General features: G+C 60.9%; 1 protein-coding gene across 11 annotated transcripts; it reads right to left on the minus strand.

Annotated features, from left to right (window-relative positions):
• Window positions 1–648: 648 nt before the first annotated feature.
• Window positions 649–13,299, minus strand: PUF60 (poly(U) binding splicing factor 60). 11 transcript variants are annotated; one of them, XM_025871271.2, is made up of 12 exons: window positions 13,154–13,299; window positions 8,637–8,717; window positions 6,236–6,331; window positions 6,026–6,115; window positions 5,009–5,059; window positions 2,656–2,817; window positions 2,481–2,573; window positions 2,114–2,327; window positions 1,844–2,034; window positions 1,564–1,699; window positions 1,154–1,389; window positions 649–1,071 (listed from the first exon to the last, which is right to left on the minus strand). In XM_025871271.2, exons 1-12 carry the CDS (start codon window positions 13,175–13,177, stop codon window positions 772–774), a joined length of 1,674 nt encoding a protein of 557 aa, XP_025727056.1. In that variant the 5' UTR covers window positions 13,178–13,299; the 3' UTR covers window positions 649–771. The 11 variants fall into 11 exon arrangements, with proteins under 11 accessions (XP_025727056.1, XP_025727054.1, XP_025727057.1 ...); XM_025871269.2 differs by having other exon boundaries at window positions 6,236–6,334; XM_025871272.2 differs by having other exon boundaries at window positions 8,637–8,714; window positions 13,154–13,240.
• Window positions 13,300–15,082: the final 1,783 nt, after the last annotated feature.

Here is a 15,082-nt window from a genome sequence, read left to right on the forward strand (position 1 = left end):
GTGTGTGTCGGGGGGGAGCGGTGGGGGCCGGGGGCAGGGGTGGGCGCGCGGCCCGGCCGGCACTCAGGTTCTGGGGAGGCGGCGGCCCCGCATCCCGGCCAGCCCGCTCGTCCGCCGCTGCGCCGCAGCCGGAACAGCCGCCGCTGCCCGCCGGACTGCCCCGCCGACAACCGCCGGCCGCCGCGCAGCCCGCCGGGAAGCCGAGGCCCGCCCTCGCCGCCCATCGCAGCCGGGAACTGCAACCCCCACAAGGCCCCGCGATGCCGGCGCCTCCGAGAACCCGTACGGCGCCGCGCACAGCCTGCCGGGAAGCCCCGCTCCCGTCCGCGGGCGCCGAGCATGACGGGACATGAAGTCTGCGTAAGAACCGAGCCCTCGCGGGCTGTCCCGAGGCTTCCTGGGGCCCCTTCGCCTCGGCCCCCCCCCCCAGGGTCGGCCTCGCGACCCCCACGGCGGGCGGCCAGCCGCGCCCCCGACCCGCTCCCTCGACAGGCTTCTCCCAGCGCTGGGCGGGAACAGGTGATCCTGGGGAGGGGTGCCCCCGCCCTCCCCCCGCGGCAGGGGAGCCCCTGCGCCCTCTGCGGCCGGCACCCCCCCTTGCTCCGGCCCCCGGGAGCCCAGAAGCACAGGACGACCGCCACACCGGGATGAGGGCCAACAGCATCTGCACCTTTATCCCCCCGCGGGCGGCTGGGCCTGCGACACCAACACATCACTAGAAAACCCAGAGGGAACAAGGAGCAAGTGCAAGTCCAGGCAACCGGGCCAAGGTCACGCAGAAAGGTCACTGTTATCAAAACGCTCCTGGTCGTACACTTCAGCCACCACCTTGCGGCCAGCAAACCAGCGCCCGTTGAGGGCCTGGATAGCCTTGTGAGTCTCGGAGGCTATGGAAAACTCCACAAAAATCTTGACAATGATCTCCGCATCCTCCTCCTCGCCCTGCTTCTCCTGGTAGATGATGACGCGGTTGACAGCACCAAACTTGCCACACTCCTCGGTCACCTCCCCCTCCAGGTCATCGTCGATGTCCTTGGGGTCCACCATGTTTCGCAGAACCATCACCGTGGACTGTGTGGGGGAGGGGACAGCTGAGCTACGGCCGGACCACTCCCCGCACCCCCTCCCGCCCCCACCGGCCCCGGCGGCCCACCTCCTGTTTGCGGAGCAGCTTCTGCATCACCATGTGGCGGGCGCTGCTGCCCGAGATGCTCATGTGCTCCTGCTCACTCAGCATCTCTGGCCGCTCTGACTCGGGAAACAGCTCCTCCTCTTCCTTCTCCTTCTTGGGCTCCAGGAGACCCAGCGTTGGAGGGCTGGCCAGGATGGGGTTTACCACTCCCACAGAGGGGATGGTGACCGGAATGGGAGGCCGGGCTGGGGTCACACCTGCAGCAAACCCACCAGGTCCAGCAGTCACACTCCCCCCATCTCTGCCCTTCCCAGGAAGGCGCCCCAGCACCACTCAGCCATCACTGAGCAACGTCTTACCTGGGGCGCGGAGGACTATGCCCAGAGGACTGGCAGGGGAAGGAGGGGAAGGCCTGACCCACCCAGGCTCACCTGTGATGACTCCTGGGGCCTGGGCAGCCATGACAGCCTGGGGCAAAGCCCCCAGAGGCTGGGCCAGAGTCAGTGCAGGGGATACCAGTCCAGGCGTGGCCAGGGTACCCAGCACCGCTGCTCCAGCCACTGCTTCCTGCAACCCAGAAGGCCACCACACTCAGTCCCCAATCTGGCTGCCTCCGCTCAAGATCACACAAAGAGCCGACACTCAGAGGATGTGGGAGGGAGGAGCTATCCCCACCCAACAAGTGAACTACGCGACTGGACCCACCCTCACCTGAGCTGTGATCTTGGCTGTGGCTGCAGCTGCAGCCACAGCAGCAGCAGGTGGGAGGCCTCCAGGTGTGGCAGGTGTAAGCAGGGGCATTGGGGGGGTGACAGCCTTGCCCACTCGCAAGTACTGGCCACCCAGGTCAAACAGGTTCATGGAAGACACGGCATCCTGGGACGACTGGGCCTTTTCATACTCTGCAGGGCGGGAACACCAGTGAGGGTCAGCCACCGTGCCAAGTGGACCCCGACCTCACCACAGTCTCTCCAAACTCACCAATGAAACCATAACCTTTGTGCTTGCCAGTTGTAGGGTCCCGGGCGAGCGTGCAAGATTTGATCTTGCCGAAGGCCTCAAATACACTCTTGATGTCATCATCTGAAAGGTCCTGGTGCACAGAAGCCACATAGATGCGGTTGAAAGCTCGTGCCTCCTCAGCCAGCTGGTCTATGATAGGCTGGGCCTGCCCTATGTTGCTGGGTCTGCCCACCTGGGAGAGAGGCAGGGCACAAAGCCCCCAGTCAGCACAGGCCTGGCCACGTCAGCCTTCAGGCTTCTGGACAGGCTGCTCTGCATCACCTGGCTGACTGAAAACAGAGCACACTGATGTGCCAGCCCTGAGGCCCACCTCCTTGGCCCTCACCTTAATGTTCCTGCCTCCTAGCATCACCGAGTTCATCTGCTCCAAGGCGAGCTGTGCGGCTTCTGGGACCTCATACTCCACAAAGGCAAAGCCCTGGGTGCAGGAACGTGTCGTGAGGCCAACAGAGGCCAAGGTGGAGAGGGTGAGGGGTGGGGAGGGGCAGACTAAAGCCCACCTTGTGCTTCATGGTGACAGAGTCCCAGGACATGTCAATGCTCTTGATGGGTCCAAACGGAGCAAAAGCCTGGCGAATGGTGTCCTCCCCAAGCTCATAGTAGATGGAACCCACGTAGACCCGGCACATGATGGCCAGTGCCCGTTGCCGCTGAGCTGCCATCTGGAGCAGGACACAAGGGGAGAGAGAGCCACTGGCTTGTGAGGGGGTGGCAAGAGGCTGAGCAGCCCACTCCCCTCCTGGCCCACCTACCCAGCTCCGCTGTGGGGAGGGCTCCCCACGCGGCAGCACGGTGCAGGCTCCGCTCCTGTAGTCAGGGTAGCAGGGGTCAACAGGACCCTACCCCCAGGAAGGAAGGCCAGGCCCAAAGGCAGGACATGGACGCACCCCGGCCCATCCAGGTCCTGGGCAGACTGGCAGCAAAGCTGACAGGTGGTCGGGAGGCAGGGCTGCATGCCCTCCCACCCTGCCCACCTTCCAGTCTGGGGGCCAGGTACCCCAAGCTGGGCTGGAAGATCCTCCTAGGGTCCTGGTCAAGTGCTCCGACGGAAGAGGGAAGGGGAAGCCATCCAAGCTGGAGGGACCCATTAGTGTGGAGGCAAGAGAGGGGGCAGAAGACAGGGCAGCTACTGCCCAGAAGAGAGCCCAGGGGAGGAGGTCAGGAGCCCAGATGGGGGCTCCCTGGAGAGAGAACAAACAGCAGCTGCTCATGCAGGGCCAACTCAGGTAGAGGCTTAGCATTTTGCAAGCCCCCCAGTGTGCTGAACACCTCACAAAAAAGGGCTGGCTGGAGCGCACATCTGCAGCCACTAGGCCCAGCCCCCAGGAACATCAGAAGGTGGCAGAGCTGCCAAAAAGAGAAGCCCCGGGGCTCTCTGGAGCAGGGAGATAACAGGCCCAGCAGGCTCAGAGCTATGCTTGGGCAAACACTGCCTCTGCGCTGGGGCAAGCTTGGGCCAAGGGGCCTCTCCGCGCCCTCAGGGATGGGCTTCCCACCCCTGCCACCTCTACACGATGTGCTAGGCAGGGGGGTTCCCAGAGCCACACGCAGTGGGCCACCAGGAGGAGCTGAGCCCCGGGGAAGACACCATAGGCCCCGGACAGGCAAAGACGGGGCCCTGGCTCTAGCTTCTCCATGAACCGGGGCTCCCCTCAAAGGGCCCCCATAACCAGAGACCACTTTCCCTCTTTAGACACCAGCTGGCCTAGTGTATAGACCAGGCCTTCCCCTCCCTCAGAGAGGAACCTAAAAATAAGGTCCACATATCCCCCAAACTAGGAATCCCCCCCACCCCAAATGGGACTGCCCTCCTCAAACTGGGCTCCCGACAAGTAGGCCTCAGGCCCCTGCTGAGACCAAGGACCACCAAAAGTGGAACTATGTCCCCTCTTGCACCAGGTACCCCGACATGAAACCATCTACCCCTCGGGTCAAAATTCCCCAAGACAGGAGTAAGTCTCCTCTTCAGTGTGGGCTTCCCAACAGGTGGGCCAAGAGCCCTCTCCCTGACATCTCCCCACAGACAGCTGCTTTCCAGAGAGGACACTGGGTCTGCCTGGCCCTCAAAGACGGGGCCACATCTCCTGTTAGAGCAGCACACTCAGGGACGACCCCCAGGAAAGAGCCATGTTTCCCCCTCAGACTTCCTGGAGCGGGGCCTGGCCTCCTCCTCAGCTTGCCTCCGGGGGATGGAGGAGCATCTCCTTCCCAGACTCCTCCGCCCACTGCAGCCAAGGTCTCAGCTACCGCCTCTGCCTCCTCCCTGGCCCACTCTGGGCTCAGCCCAGCCCCTGCCTGCTCCCTGGCTGCATAGCCCCTACACCTTGCTGACAGCCAGGCCCAGAGGACCAAGTCCTTGCCCTTCCCTCTGCTGCTTGCTTGGGACCCCCCAGCCCCCCACCCCATCCATCCATCCTCCCTCCAGGGTCTGATGGGGCCGTGAGTTAGGACTCTTCTCTCCTCGGGGGCCTGACCCCGACCCAGGAGCCCAGGCAGCCTGGAGACTGGCAGAGCTGGAGGCCCAGGCGCTGTGCCTTGTGCGTGCGGGCGACATGGGTGCAGGTGGGCCTGGCGTGGGCAGCTACCCTCCTGGCCTGCTGCCCTCTGCAGTTACCTGGCCGGTTAGTTTTAAGGCGGGACCTCAGAGCAGATGGAGGCCTCCCCAGGGGCGGTCCCGGGTGGGTGCCCGCCCACACCACTGGCCCCGCCACGCCTGGCGCTCTGCTGCGCTCGTCCCGAGCTGGCGGGCAGGGCCGGCTAGGGGAGCAAGGTCCCCAGCACGCGGGCTGCACTGCCCCCCTCTAGCCCTGACTAAGGACATGAGCCCCAGAAGAAGTGAGCATTTCTATTGACCGATTGCAAAGGTGAGAGAGGATCTCCAAAGCCCATTGTCACTGCTGCCATCTGAAAGACAGTAAAGACAGAGTTCAGTCTGTTGGAGCCGAGCAGTCTCCCGCTCTTGTCACACCTCACTCAGACAGCGGCAAGGCCCGGAGTCCCCGCCCTGCCAGGGAGGTCCGCCTGCCTTCCCAAACTGCCAGCCAACTGGCCAGCCGCCGGCACCTGCCCAGGGGGGCCTCAGAGCCCCAGGTGCCCCGCCCCACAGCCTGGCCGGCGGGGCAGAAGGAAGGGAGGGGGAGGAGGAGGAGGAGGAAGGGGAGGAAGGGGGGGGGGGGGGGGGGGGGGGGGGGGGGGGGGGGGGAGGGGGGGGGGGGGGGGAGGAGGGTGCAGATGGAGCACAGTGAAGAGCCAGGGCATCTCCTGAGGGCTGGGCAGGGGGCAGGGGGCTCGAGGCCCAGGCACCTGTCGGCCTCGCCCTGGCCTCTTCCCCACAGCCATTGCTGCTTCTCGCCAGAGGGCTAGAGCAGGGTGCTGCTGGAGGTGCCCCCAGCCGGTCCTCTCTGTCCTGGACCCCAGCTCAGGTGGGGTGGGCTCACTGCAGGGGTCGGGGCCTGACCGCTCTTATCCGAGGCCGTGGGGATGGGGAGGCACGCCCCTACATGCTGCAGCACCACATGGGTGCAGAGGCGACCTGAGGCGACAGTTTCAAGTCCAAGAGGAGGAGCCAACTCAGGGTGCGGGCACAGCTACAGCGAAAGGGCGGGGAGGGGGCCGTGGGCACTCAGCAGCTGGGTAAGGCTGGGCCACTCAAGCCTCACGGAGGAACCTGGGCGTCCCAAGAACGAGTCCTTGAGAAACAGAACCACAGCACCTTGTGGGGACGGCCGAAGGCACAGGAGGAGGAAGAGAAGGAAGAGGAGGTGGAGGTGGCGGGGGGGGGGGGGGCAGCGGAGGCTCCCCGGCCCAGGCGGGGGGGCGGCCTCCAGCAGAGCCAGCGCCAGGCCAGAGGGTGGGGCCCTGGTGGCTCACCTGCAGGTTGGTAAGCTGCTGCTGCTGGTGCGCGATGGTCTGCTTCACCAACACGCTCTTGATGCTCTGCTCCATGGCGTACTTCTTGGCCTGCAGGAGAAGGCGGTGAGGAGCACTGGGGGGCCCGGTCTGCGGGGGGGGGGGGGGGGGGCCTTCCTCCGCCGACTGCCCCCACACCATGCCACAACTCCCCAGGGGGTACACTCTCACCTTCTGGAGGGCCTCCTGCTGCTCGGGCGTCAGAGGAGGCAGTCCCAGCTTCGCGGCTGTGCTCTGCCCGTTCTCCATCTTGATGGAGTCCGTCCCCTGCTGGTGGGGAGCAGGGAAGTCATTAAGAACAAGCTCACGACCTCCCTCATGTGGCCCCAGGAGCCCCACCCCACCCATCTCCCCCTACAACTGCACAAGGCCTCCAGCCCAGCCGATTCCCAGGGACAGGCAGGTTTGCCCTTCTGCCATCCCTGTGCCTGTCCCTAGGCCTGTCTCTCTCAAGACCCATGCCACTGAGGAAGGCAGGTACCTTGGGGGCCTTGGGACAACCCAGAGCAGCTGCAGGGCCCAGGCCACAGTGGCCTCCTCAGGAGCTATGAAGACAGGCAGCAAGTAGTAGAAGGGGCCCAGCCCTTGTAGCAAACCTGACCCCAGAACTTCAGTCCTCTGCCACGCAAGAGAGCTGGCCCTGGCCATCCTTTATAAGGAAAAGGAGCCATGGTTTGTTCTCTGGATGTGCAGGGACTCCTCATTCCTGGACTACCTGGCGTCCACCCCTGCCCCCACACCGTCCCACAGCCCAAGCCAGGGTCACAGACTCCGCGTCCCTGCTTGGGCAGAGTTCCCAAGAGATCACTCAAGGAGCAAGGGAAAGGACCTCCCTCCCAGCGCACCTCCATGCAGCGCCCCATCCCCCATCCCTGCACACTGTTGAGAACCTGGAGCTGCTCTCCCAGGTCACAAGAGCCCAGAGGAGGGCTCCACCCAACCTCCACCCAACTCCTCCCTGGGCTGTGCTTAGCCCCCTGGGAAGAGAAGCCAGGAGCAGACAAGCCACAGAAGAAAAGTGGACCTGCCAGCACCCTACCCAGGCAAGCACGGGGACCAGAAGATATTCTGGGGGATGGGGGTAGAGCAGGCACAGCTGCAGACAAATCCAATGTAACTAGGATTAAGTGTACATTCCTTCTGTCAAAATTCATTTGTAAGCTGTTTGCAGGGGAAATATAGCCATGCGAGCAAAAAGAAAAACACAGCCACCGGACCAGAGAGTGTGTGTATCAGGGATCAGATCACACCTGCCTGCCCACGGGTTCAGAGGGCCCGGGGCTACCCACCAACTGCAAGGACACACCCCCGCCAGCCCCCTCCAGAGGGGATGTCCTGCAACTCCCAGCACACGGCCTTCCGAGGGACAGCGGAGTAGGCAGATCCCCAACGCAGATGTGACCAGCAAGGACAGAGGTACAAAGGAGGCAGGGAGGGGCCGGCTGACCCAAACCCCAAGAACCACCACCCTGACTAGCCCAAGTACTGGGTTTCCAGCACAGGGTCAAAGGGCAGGAGGGGCCTGGAGGCCCCTACGCTGGTGACCAGTCTGGCCCCTGAAGCTTGTCTTCTCCACCCTCCCAGCTGGCCCCAAGCCCAGTTCTCTTTAGTGGGACAGAGGCCCTGAGAGCCAGGGGCTGTGACTCTAGAGCAGGCTGTCACCATGGTAATCAATGCCAACCCCCTTCCAGCCCCTTAGAAACTTTTCAATCTCTTCTTTGTCTTGGTAAACAAAAGGCCCTTCTCCCATCAACCAGGGCAGGGGAGGGCTGGCTAGAGGGACACCCTGGCCCCTTTGCCCATCTGCTTCAGCCCCCATAACTTCCCAGGATCCAGGCTGCATACCATGGCCAGCCCTCCCCTGAGTGCGCTGGGGGGCCCACAGGAGGGCCCAGCTCCAACAGGCCCCCAGGCCACCTTGTTGAGCCCCCACTGGAACCGAATGGAGGCAGACGCTGCCATGGAAAAGCACAAAGAACCTTATTACCCAGCAACAAGGCCTGGCTCCACCTCCTATAGGACAAGCTCCCAAGGGTGAAACAACTAAAGCAGAACAAGATCTGCCCATGCCCCCTCTGAAGCCTGGCCCGAGTCCCACACAGACCCATGCTCCGACTTGCACGTTATTCTGCTTTGTTGTTTTATTTAAATTCGAGATTTGACACGAAAATCTGTGTTTCTGGCTCTTAATACCCATCACATTCGGAAACAGCATGGCTGCCATCTTGTAGAACACGGACGACTAACAACTTACATGGCTCAGGTTCAGCCCCACCTGACCATCGTCACTATCTGCCCAAAGTCTGAAGACGCACGAGGCTGCGAGCCACCACAAAAGCAGGTGGGCACTACAGGGAGAGGCGGGAGCCGGGCCGGAGGCTGGGCGGTAAGGGAGCAAGACAGGCACCTCCACCCAGAAGGCAGAGAAGAGTCCCTAGGGCTCCTCCCACCCCACCCCCATCTCTCTGGGCCCAGGGACACGCAGATGGGCGGGCGGGCGGGCGGGCAGGCAGGCAGGCAGACGGGTGGGCGGGCGGGCGGGCCTGAGGGCAAGGATGCTTAAGGTCAGTACCTGTGGAGGTTTCCATTTGTCTCCCGCTGCCACCACTGCCGCCGCCGGCTCGGACCCCCCTCCTTGCTGGCCATTGACCTGCTGCAGGCAGGAAGGAGATGTTGTAATGGACAGTCATAAGACCCACCCACCCTGGCCCTCTCTCCCCTTCCCTAGCTAAGAGCTAAGTGCCCACGGATGAGAAAGAGAAGCCAGCAGGGGCACCGGAAGAGCCCAGCTCTGGCTTGGCCCCTGAACATCCCACAGTATCCACCCGCCCCACCCATTCTTCCAGGACACCTGCAGCTGACCAGGGCTCTGGCACCAAGGGCTGCCCTGGCAGAATCTAAGGTAACCTGGAGTTGGCAAGGAGTCATCAGGAAAGGACAGGACAGAGGATTAAGAGAGCTCCTGCCCCATGCCAAGGAAAGGCATCCTCCCCTGGGCCTAAACCTGCCCCCTGGCCACAGAGCTGAGGTCCTAAAAGATCAGTTCCTTTCCTGCCAGCAGGCTGGGCCAGGCCAGACAGGATGACAAGGGGCACAGCTGGCCATCTCCCCATATCCCCTCCTGAGGCAGACAGGGAAACCTCTCTGGCAACCCTCCCCCGCCCACACACAGCTCAGCATCAGTCCCAATGCCTTCCACAGGCTCTGGTCAAGCCCACACCCCAAGACCCTCCTGAAGACCCCTCTGAGGAGGGCTGCCCTCTGAATGACAGGGCCAGGCAGGTGGTCTGTATGCACCAGCCTCCCTCCCCCAGCAGTCAAACTGTCCGGGGCTGGCAGCTGAGAGCCTGGCTATACCCCACACCCAGAGAGGCCATGGAGCCACTGCTATGCAGAGCCAGCCTAACGGAAGGAACAGCTCCCAACTCAGCTTAGCAGGATGGCAGGAGCAAAGACAGGCCAAGGGCAGGAGGTGGGCAACATCGTGGGCAACGTCGTGGGGGACTTGGTAAAAGGGCCCTGAGACCTACTCCACCTTCTCAGGGGCTACATGGCAGGAACTGAGAGCAGAATACGCTTTCCCCACTCCCATCTTACAAGACCTACAGATATACAGGAACACAGGAGACAACCATACCCACCCTTGTAGCCCTGTGCACAAAGCCAGAGGCTAGGCTGACTTGGTCAGAGTGTGTCTCAGGCTCTCTAGCCCCAAAGGAGATAGCAACACAAGCCTGTCTGTGCTAGAGACATGGTCAGTGAGCACAGAACCTGTGGCTAACGCCCAAGCAGAGACTTGGCTGAAGTTGCTCTGAACTCAGCACCACTGCTTCTTAGGAAAGAGAGAAGCAAAGGACACGGGTCCCCCCGAGTGGGTGTATGGCAGCTGGGGACAGGGTCAGTGTCTGGCTTGCCTCAAGCCCCCTGGCACCCCAGGAGCACATCCGGAGCAGAGGCTGCCCTCTCAAGGATCACAGCAAGTGATCACTTCAGGTCTGGGGAAGCAATCCAGTCCCTTGACCCATGAATAGAGCCAACTTGAGGGCACATTTGTAAACAACTTCCTGCCCCCCCAAATTAAAGTAACAGCCAACACAGGAAGCAGGACATTGCTGAGAGCAGAACACAACTCAGAAGAGACTTCTCCAGAAAAATCAGTCCAGGAGAGGGTGCTACATAGGACATTCCCTTTGCCTCCAAAGAAACCAAGCTCCTCGTCCCACAGAGTCTCAGCTTCTGTTCTAAGCAGATACTAAAAAAACTTGGAGAAAACTGCTATTTATTATCACAGCTGGTCATATGCTGTCACCCTGTGGCAATGAAAATAGGAGGCTTTGTGGTCACAAAGCTCCCCAGCACCAGGCAGCAGTGCCTCAAGGGGTGAGCAGTCCCCTCTGGGAGGCAATGCAGCCCATGAGTCTGGGACCCAAACTCCAGCACTGTCACTGCTCAACAGCCCAGGACAAAGAGGATCAGAAGTTACTTAACACGTCCAGGTTTCTGGCTCTTTCAGACCCGTGTCCTGGGGCTGGCATGAAGATTCAGTGAGTCACTCCATGTAAAGAACGTCAGACTATCCATGCACGAGACCAACACGCCACAAATCTTACTGATCATTAGTACCGGTGTAACACCCAGGGTCCAATTCCCAAAGCAGAGCCGTTGCAGTATGCTTTCCATCTGTTCAAGCCCTCCTCACATGGTGCCCTGCTCTCTACCAGACGGCTAGGCTCTGTGCTGGGCGCTTTGGATGCAGCAAAAACAAGACGAGACGCATGCCAACTGGCACCTACATAAGAGGACTTCTGTGGTTCATGAGCGCTAAGAAGAAAGTCAAGCACAAGATGCAAAGAAAGGGACTGAGGCACACTGGGCCTAGGCAGCCAGGGAAGCCTAGGAGGTAGCATGCACGCCAGGGTCTTCAGGAGGAAGCGAGAGGGACGGTGCCCACAGGGAAGGGAGAGGGTCTGGGGACCCTGCCAGATGGAACCCAAGGGTAATGGCCCCAAGCAGGAGTGAGCCTAGCTGTCAAAAGTAGGGAAGAATGGACCGGTAAGTCAGACACACACAATGCCCCCAGAAGACTATGTCCCTGACAGGAAGGGGCTGAGGCCTGTTTCTGCAGCCACCAGGTGGAAGGCACAAGTGACAAGAGGCACTTCTGCATCTTTGTCCTTCCCTACCAGATCACCATCAGCCAAGTTCAGTGCCACTCTATCCTCCCAGGAGAGCTGAAGCCACATCTTAGGACAGCAACTGGCACTGTTCAGCATGCATGGACCACAAGACAGAACAAGCTCTCACTACGCCCAACTAAGACGACAAGAAAACAGGCTGCCTAGAAATCTGTCCACTGAACAGGTTAGAAGAGGAACATATCAAGCCACAGCCTGGAACTCACTGCCAGAATTTGATATAAGCCTGGACCTTTACAGTTTCCACGTGTTAACCTCTTGAGAGAATTCAACGGGCAACAAACACCCCTAGTGAAAACCTCACCTTCCAGAGTTCAGACTTTTCGCCCGCGTCCACCTCTACCATGATGCACCTGTCTGGCACCGTGCCACAGCAGAGCTAAGCCAGCTCATCCCTCCGTCTCCAGAGGCGCAGGGTGCTGCTAGTGATAGAGCTTCGAGCAGCCACCAAGGCTGAGCGGCCCTCGGATGCTCAGGAGAGCCCCATCATCCACTCTCGTTGGCTTCTCTTCCTCCTCCACACTCCTTATGTTCCCAGGAGTCCGGGTCCCTGTCTCCAAGCCTCCCTCTGCGTCACTGTCCAGTCCTAACCGCTATCTGGGACAGTAACCAAGTCCTCCACCCGCATCTCTTTTCTAACTTCCCTCTCACGAAGGTCACTTGCTCCTGTGGCTTCAACAGGAAGCAAGAGGTGGTAGAAAAAGGTTAGGCAGATCTGAAAATCACACACTGGGCTCCCCTCACAAGCAGGGGCCTCTCCCCCTCTGGGAGGCAGTTCCTGCCCCAGTGACATGGGTCCAGCCTCCCTCGCTGGGTGTCAGCCCCCGGCTCAGGGCCCGGCCCAGGCCTAGCTCTAGCCCAAGTATACTCCCTGACGCCAAAATGTCTTCCCTATCCGTCCAGCCTGCAGCCAGCTGCACACGTTGCCTTCTCAGACGGGCTTCACCGTGTCACTCTGGGTAGGCGTCGGTGGCCGGGTGGCAGGTAAGTAAAGAGATGAAGTGACGCCATTAAGGGTCCAGGAGGACGGACACTCATTTAAACGGAGGGTCCAGGGACACTTCACCATGGAAGCGTGGTGTGTACAAGGGTTCTCCGTCTATGCCACTCACTCGACGCCACCAAGATGTAGGCGAGCACTGAGCAGCGGAGGGAGGCGTTCCTTCCTCTGGGTGCCCACAGCCCCCTGAGCACAGGTCCCTCGGGCTGGCAGCCCATGGCCTCCGTGCCCGCCAGACCCCCGAACAGGGCAGGCACGGCCTCTGCTTCCCCACTGTGCTTGAGAAACGTGCGCTCAGGCAGCACTTCGCTCCTTCCGAAGGCAGGCCGAGTCCCCGTTAGCTGGTAACCCCCTCCCCGCAGAGCACCAGCCGGGAGCAGAGCCACAGCTGTGGATGCAGGCCGCCGAGGCCGCCACCCTCCCCAGGGGGCCGAGACTCCCCCCTACAGGCCCTGCACGCCCGGCGGCCCCTTCACTCGGCCGAGGAGAGACGCCTTCGCTCCCAGGAGCCCCGCCGTCCAGTACGGGCTGCAGGCGCACCCGCTGGCCCAACAGCACGACGGCCGCCTGGCCCCGCTCTGAGGCTGCGGCCCAGCGGCGCCAGCCGAGGCCGCTCGCCGCGGGCGGGCCGGCCGCACCCCGACGGTGCCGCGCTCCGCGCGCTGCGCGGCCGCCAGACGCCGACCGCCGGAAGCTGTAGCCCGCGAGCCGGAAGCTGAGGCCGCAGGCCGGCCCCCGCCTCGCGCCCGCCCCGCCCCCGCCTCTCGCCACTAAGAGCCGCGGGGGCGCGGGAGCGACCGCCGCGTCTCCGAGAGGCCTTCGGCGCCCTGGCCGGGCCGACGACCCAGTCCCGCCAGCTGAGCGGCGGCCCACGGTCACGGGCGGCTCACTTACGAGAGCTATGGTCGCCGTCGCCATCTTGCGTCCGTCGCGGCCGCCGCGCGCGCCACACGCTCCTGCTCCCTCCGCGGTCTCGCGCGATCTGGGCGCCGGCGGAAGCGCCCGAAGGAGGACGGAAGTCTCGCGATAAAAGTCCCTTTCGCCTCCGACTGGGGGGCGGGGGAGAGAGAGAGGCGTGAGCTTCCGGTGTGGGGGGGGGACGGGTAAAGCGCCGAAGCGGAGCGGACGGAAGGGGCGGGCGGCGTTCGTTGCGCGCGCCGCGCTTTGCCCGGGGCCGTGTGCGTCTTGTCTCTTCGCTGGGCTTCCCCGTAGTCGGCGGAGGACCGGCCCACCTCAGTTTGTCTCAGTTAGCCCCTCGCTTCACCCTCCTGCCCCACTCCGGCTGCTGCTCGCACGTAAGGGGCAGGGCGGAGGAAGTTCGCATCCCCTCCGGGGCTGAAGAATCCCCATCTGCCCCAAAGATCGTGTTGAGAGAGTGGTCAAGAGTCGCCGCATTTCGGAGTCAGAGTCCAAGTTGCTTCTTCGCGTCGTGCCCTCTCAAGCCGGGGTGTGCCTACCAATGGATGGTGGGCTCTCGTGTAATCAGCGTTCTCTTTGCTAGTGACTCATAAGACAGTAGTGCATCTTAAAAATGATGGCGTCCTAGATTCAATGATCTACAGTCGGTAGACCCCGAATTCAAGAGACGGGCTTGTGAACCAACTCAGTGGAAAGGGCCTGCACCCAGGGTCCCCTAAGTCCTTCCAACTATTTTTTAAAGGCTCCAGGCACGCATCATGGCGTTGAGCTGCCCTGGACGTCTGCCACACGTCACACCCAGCCCCAAGACCCTAACTCAAGGAAACCACATCTGCAAGCTCAGGCAGTGAGATTGTCAGTCCGGCAACCTCAGCCTGCCTGAGGCAACAAAGTGTCTTTCCCCGTGTAAAATAAAATGCAGATACCTCTCGTTAAACATGGCAGAATATTTTCTTCACATCCCTCCCCTCTAAAATGATAGGAAAAGAGTTTTGTAAAGGCAAAACCCCATGAACACAGAAGTGAAATATTGTGCAACTGGAGGAAGGTGGACAATGGGATCTGCTTTAGCCAACTGGAGGTTAGTGTCTGAGGGGTTGTGTGTGAAAATGTAGTTGGAAAAAGGAGACCCCACACCTCTATCCCTACTGGCAGTGGCTGGACTCTCAGACCAGGGTCCTGTTCCAAAAGTAAGGGAGTTGATGAGATTCTTGCCTTTTTCCCACCTCCACCCCAGCTCCAAGTCTAGCCCCCAGCCACGCATGTGCCACCCATGAACCTCAGAGCCCCTCTCTGCAGCAGTCCTGGCTCAAAAGAAGACTGGCGGCTGGAGGGTGCTCGGGAGAATGGCCTGGCTAGATCCCTGGCCTCAAAACTCACCAGGCAATAAGCCCCACCAGTAAGATACCCCTCTTAAGAGCAACTGGGCAGCCCAGGATCACCAGACACCTAAGGAGGAGGAAGACAAAAACGGAAAAGGGAAAGGGACTCAGAAGACAATAAAGGAAGAAGAAAAGCTAAAACCATATCCTCAGAGATACCAGAAAAGATGTTGCATCCAAAGTCAAAACAATATGTTGCACATCTGAAACTAATAAAACACTGTATTTTAACTATCTGGAAGTAAGATAAAAACTTAAAAGAAAACCGAAATCAAGAACAAGAGGCCATAAAGAAAGAACATTCAGCAAATGAGAACGAGTGCTTACGAATTAAAAATATGAGAGGAAAATAACAATCAATGAAGGGTTGAAAGATACAACTGAAATCTTTCAGAATGTATAAAACAAAACCTGGTAGAGAAGAGAAAATATAATCAATCACACTGAGCAGTATTCTCTAGTGCTTAGAACTGGCCTGGTACCTCACCAGTCTCCATAACAGAGGGGGACGGATGAAGTGGTG

Source organism: Callorhinus ursinus, unplaced genomic scaffold (assembly GCF_003265705.2).
Source record: "Callorhinus ursinus isolate GAN/ISIS: 27379988/994484 unplaced genomic scaffold, GSC_fseal_2.0 scaffold5, whole genome shotgun sequence".
NCBI classification, from domain to species: Eukaryota; Metazoa; Chordata; class Mammalia; order Carnivora; family Otariidae; genus Callorhinus; species Callorhinus ursinus.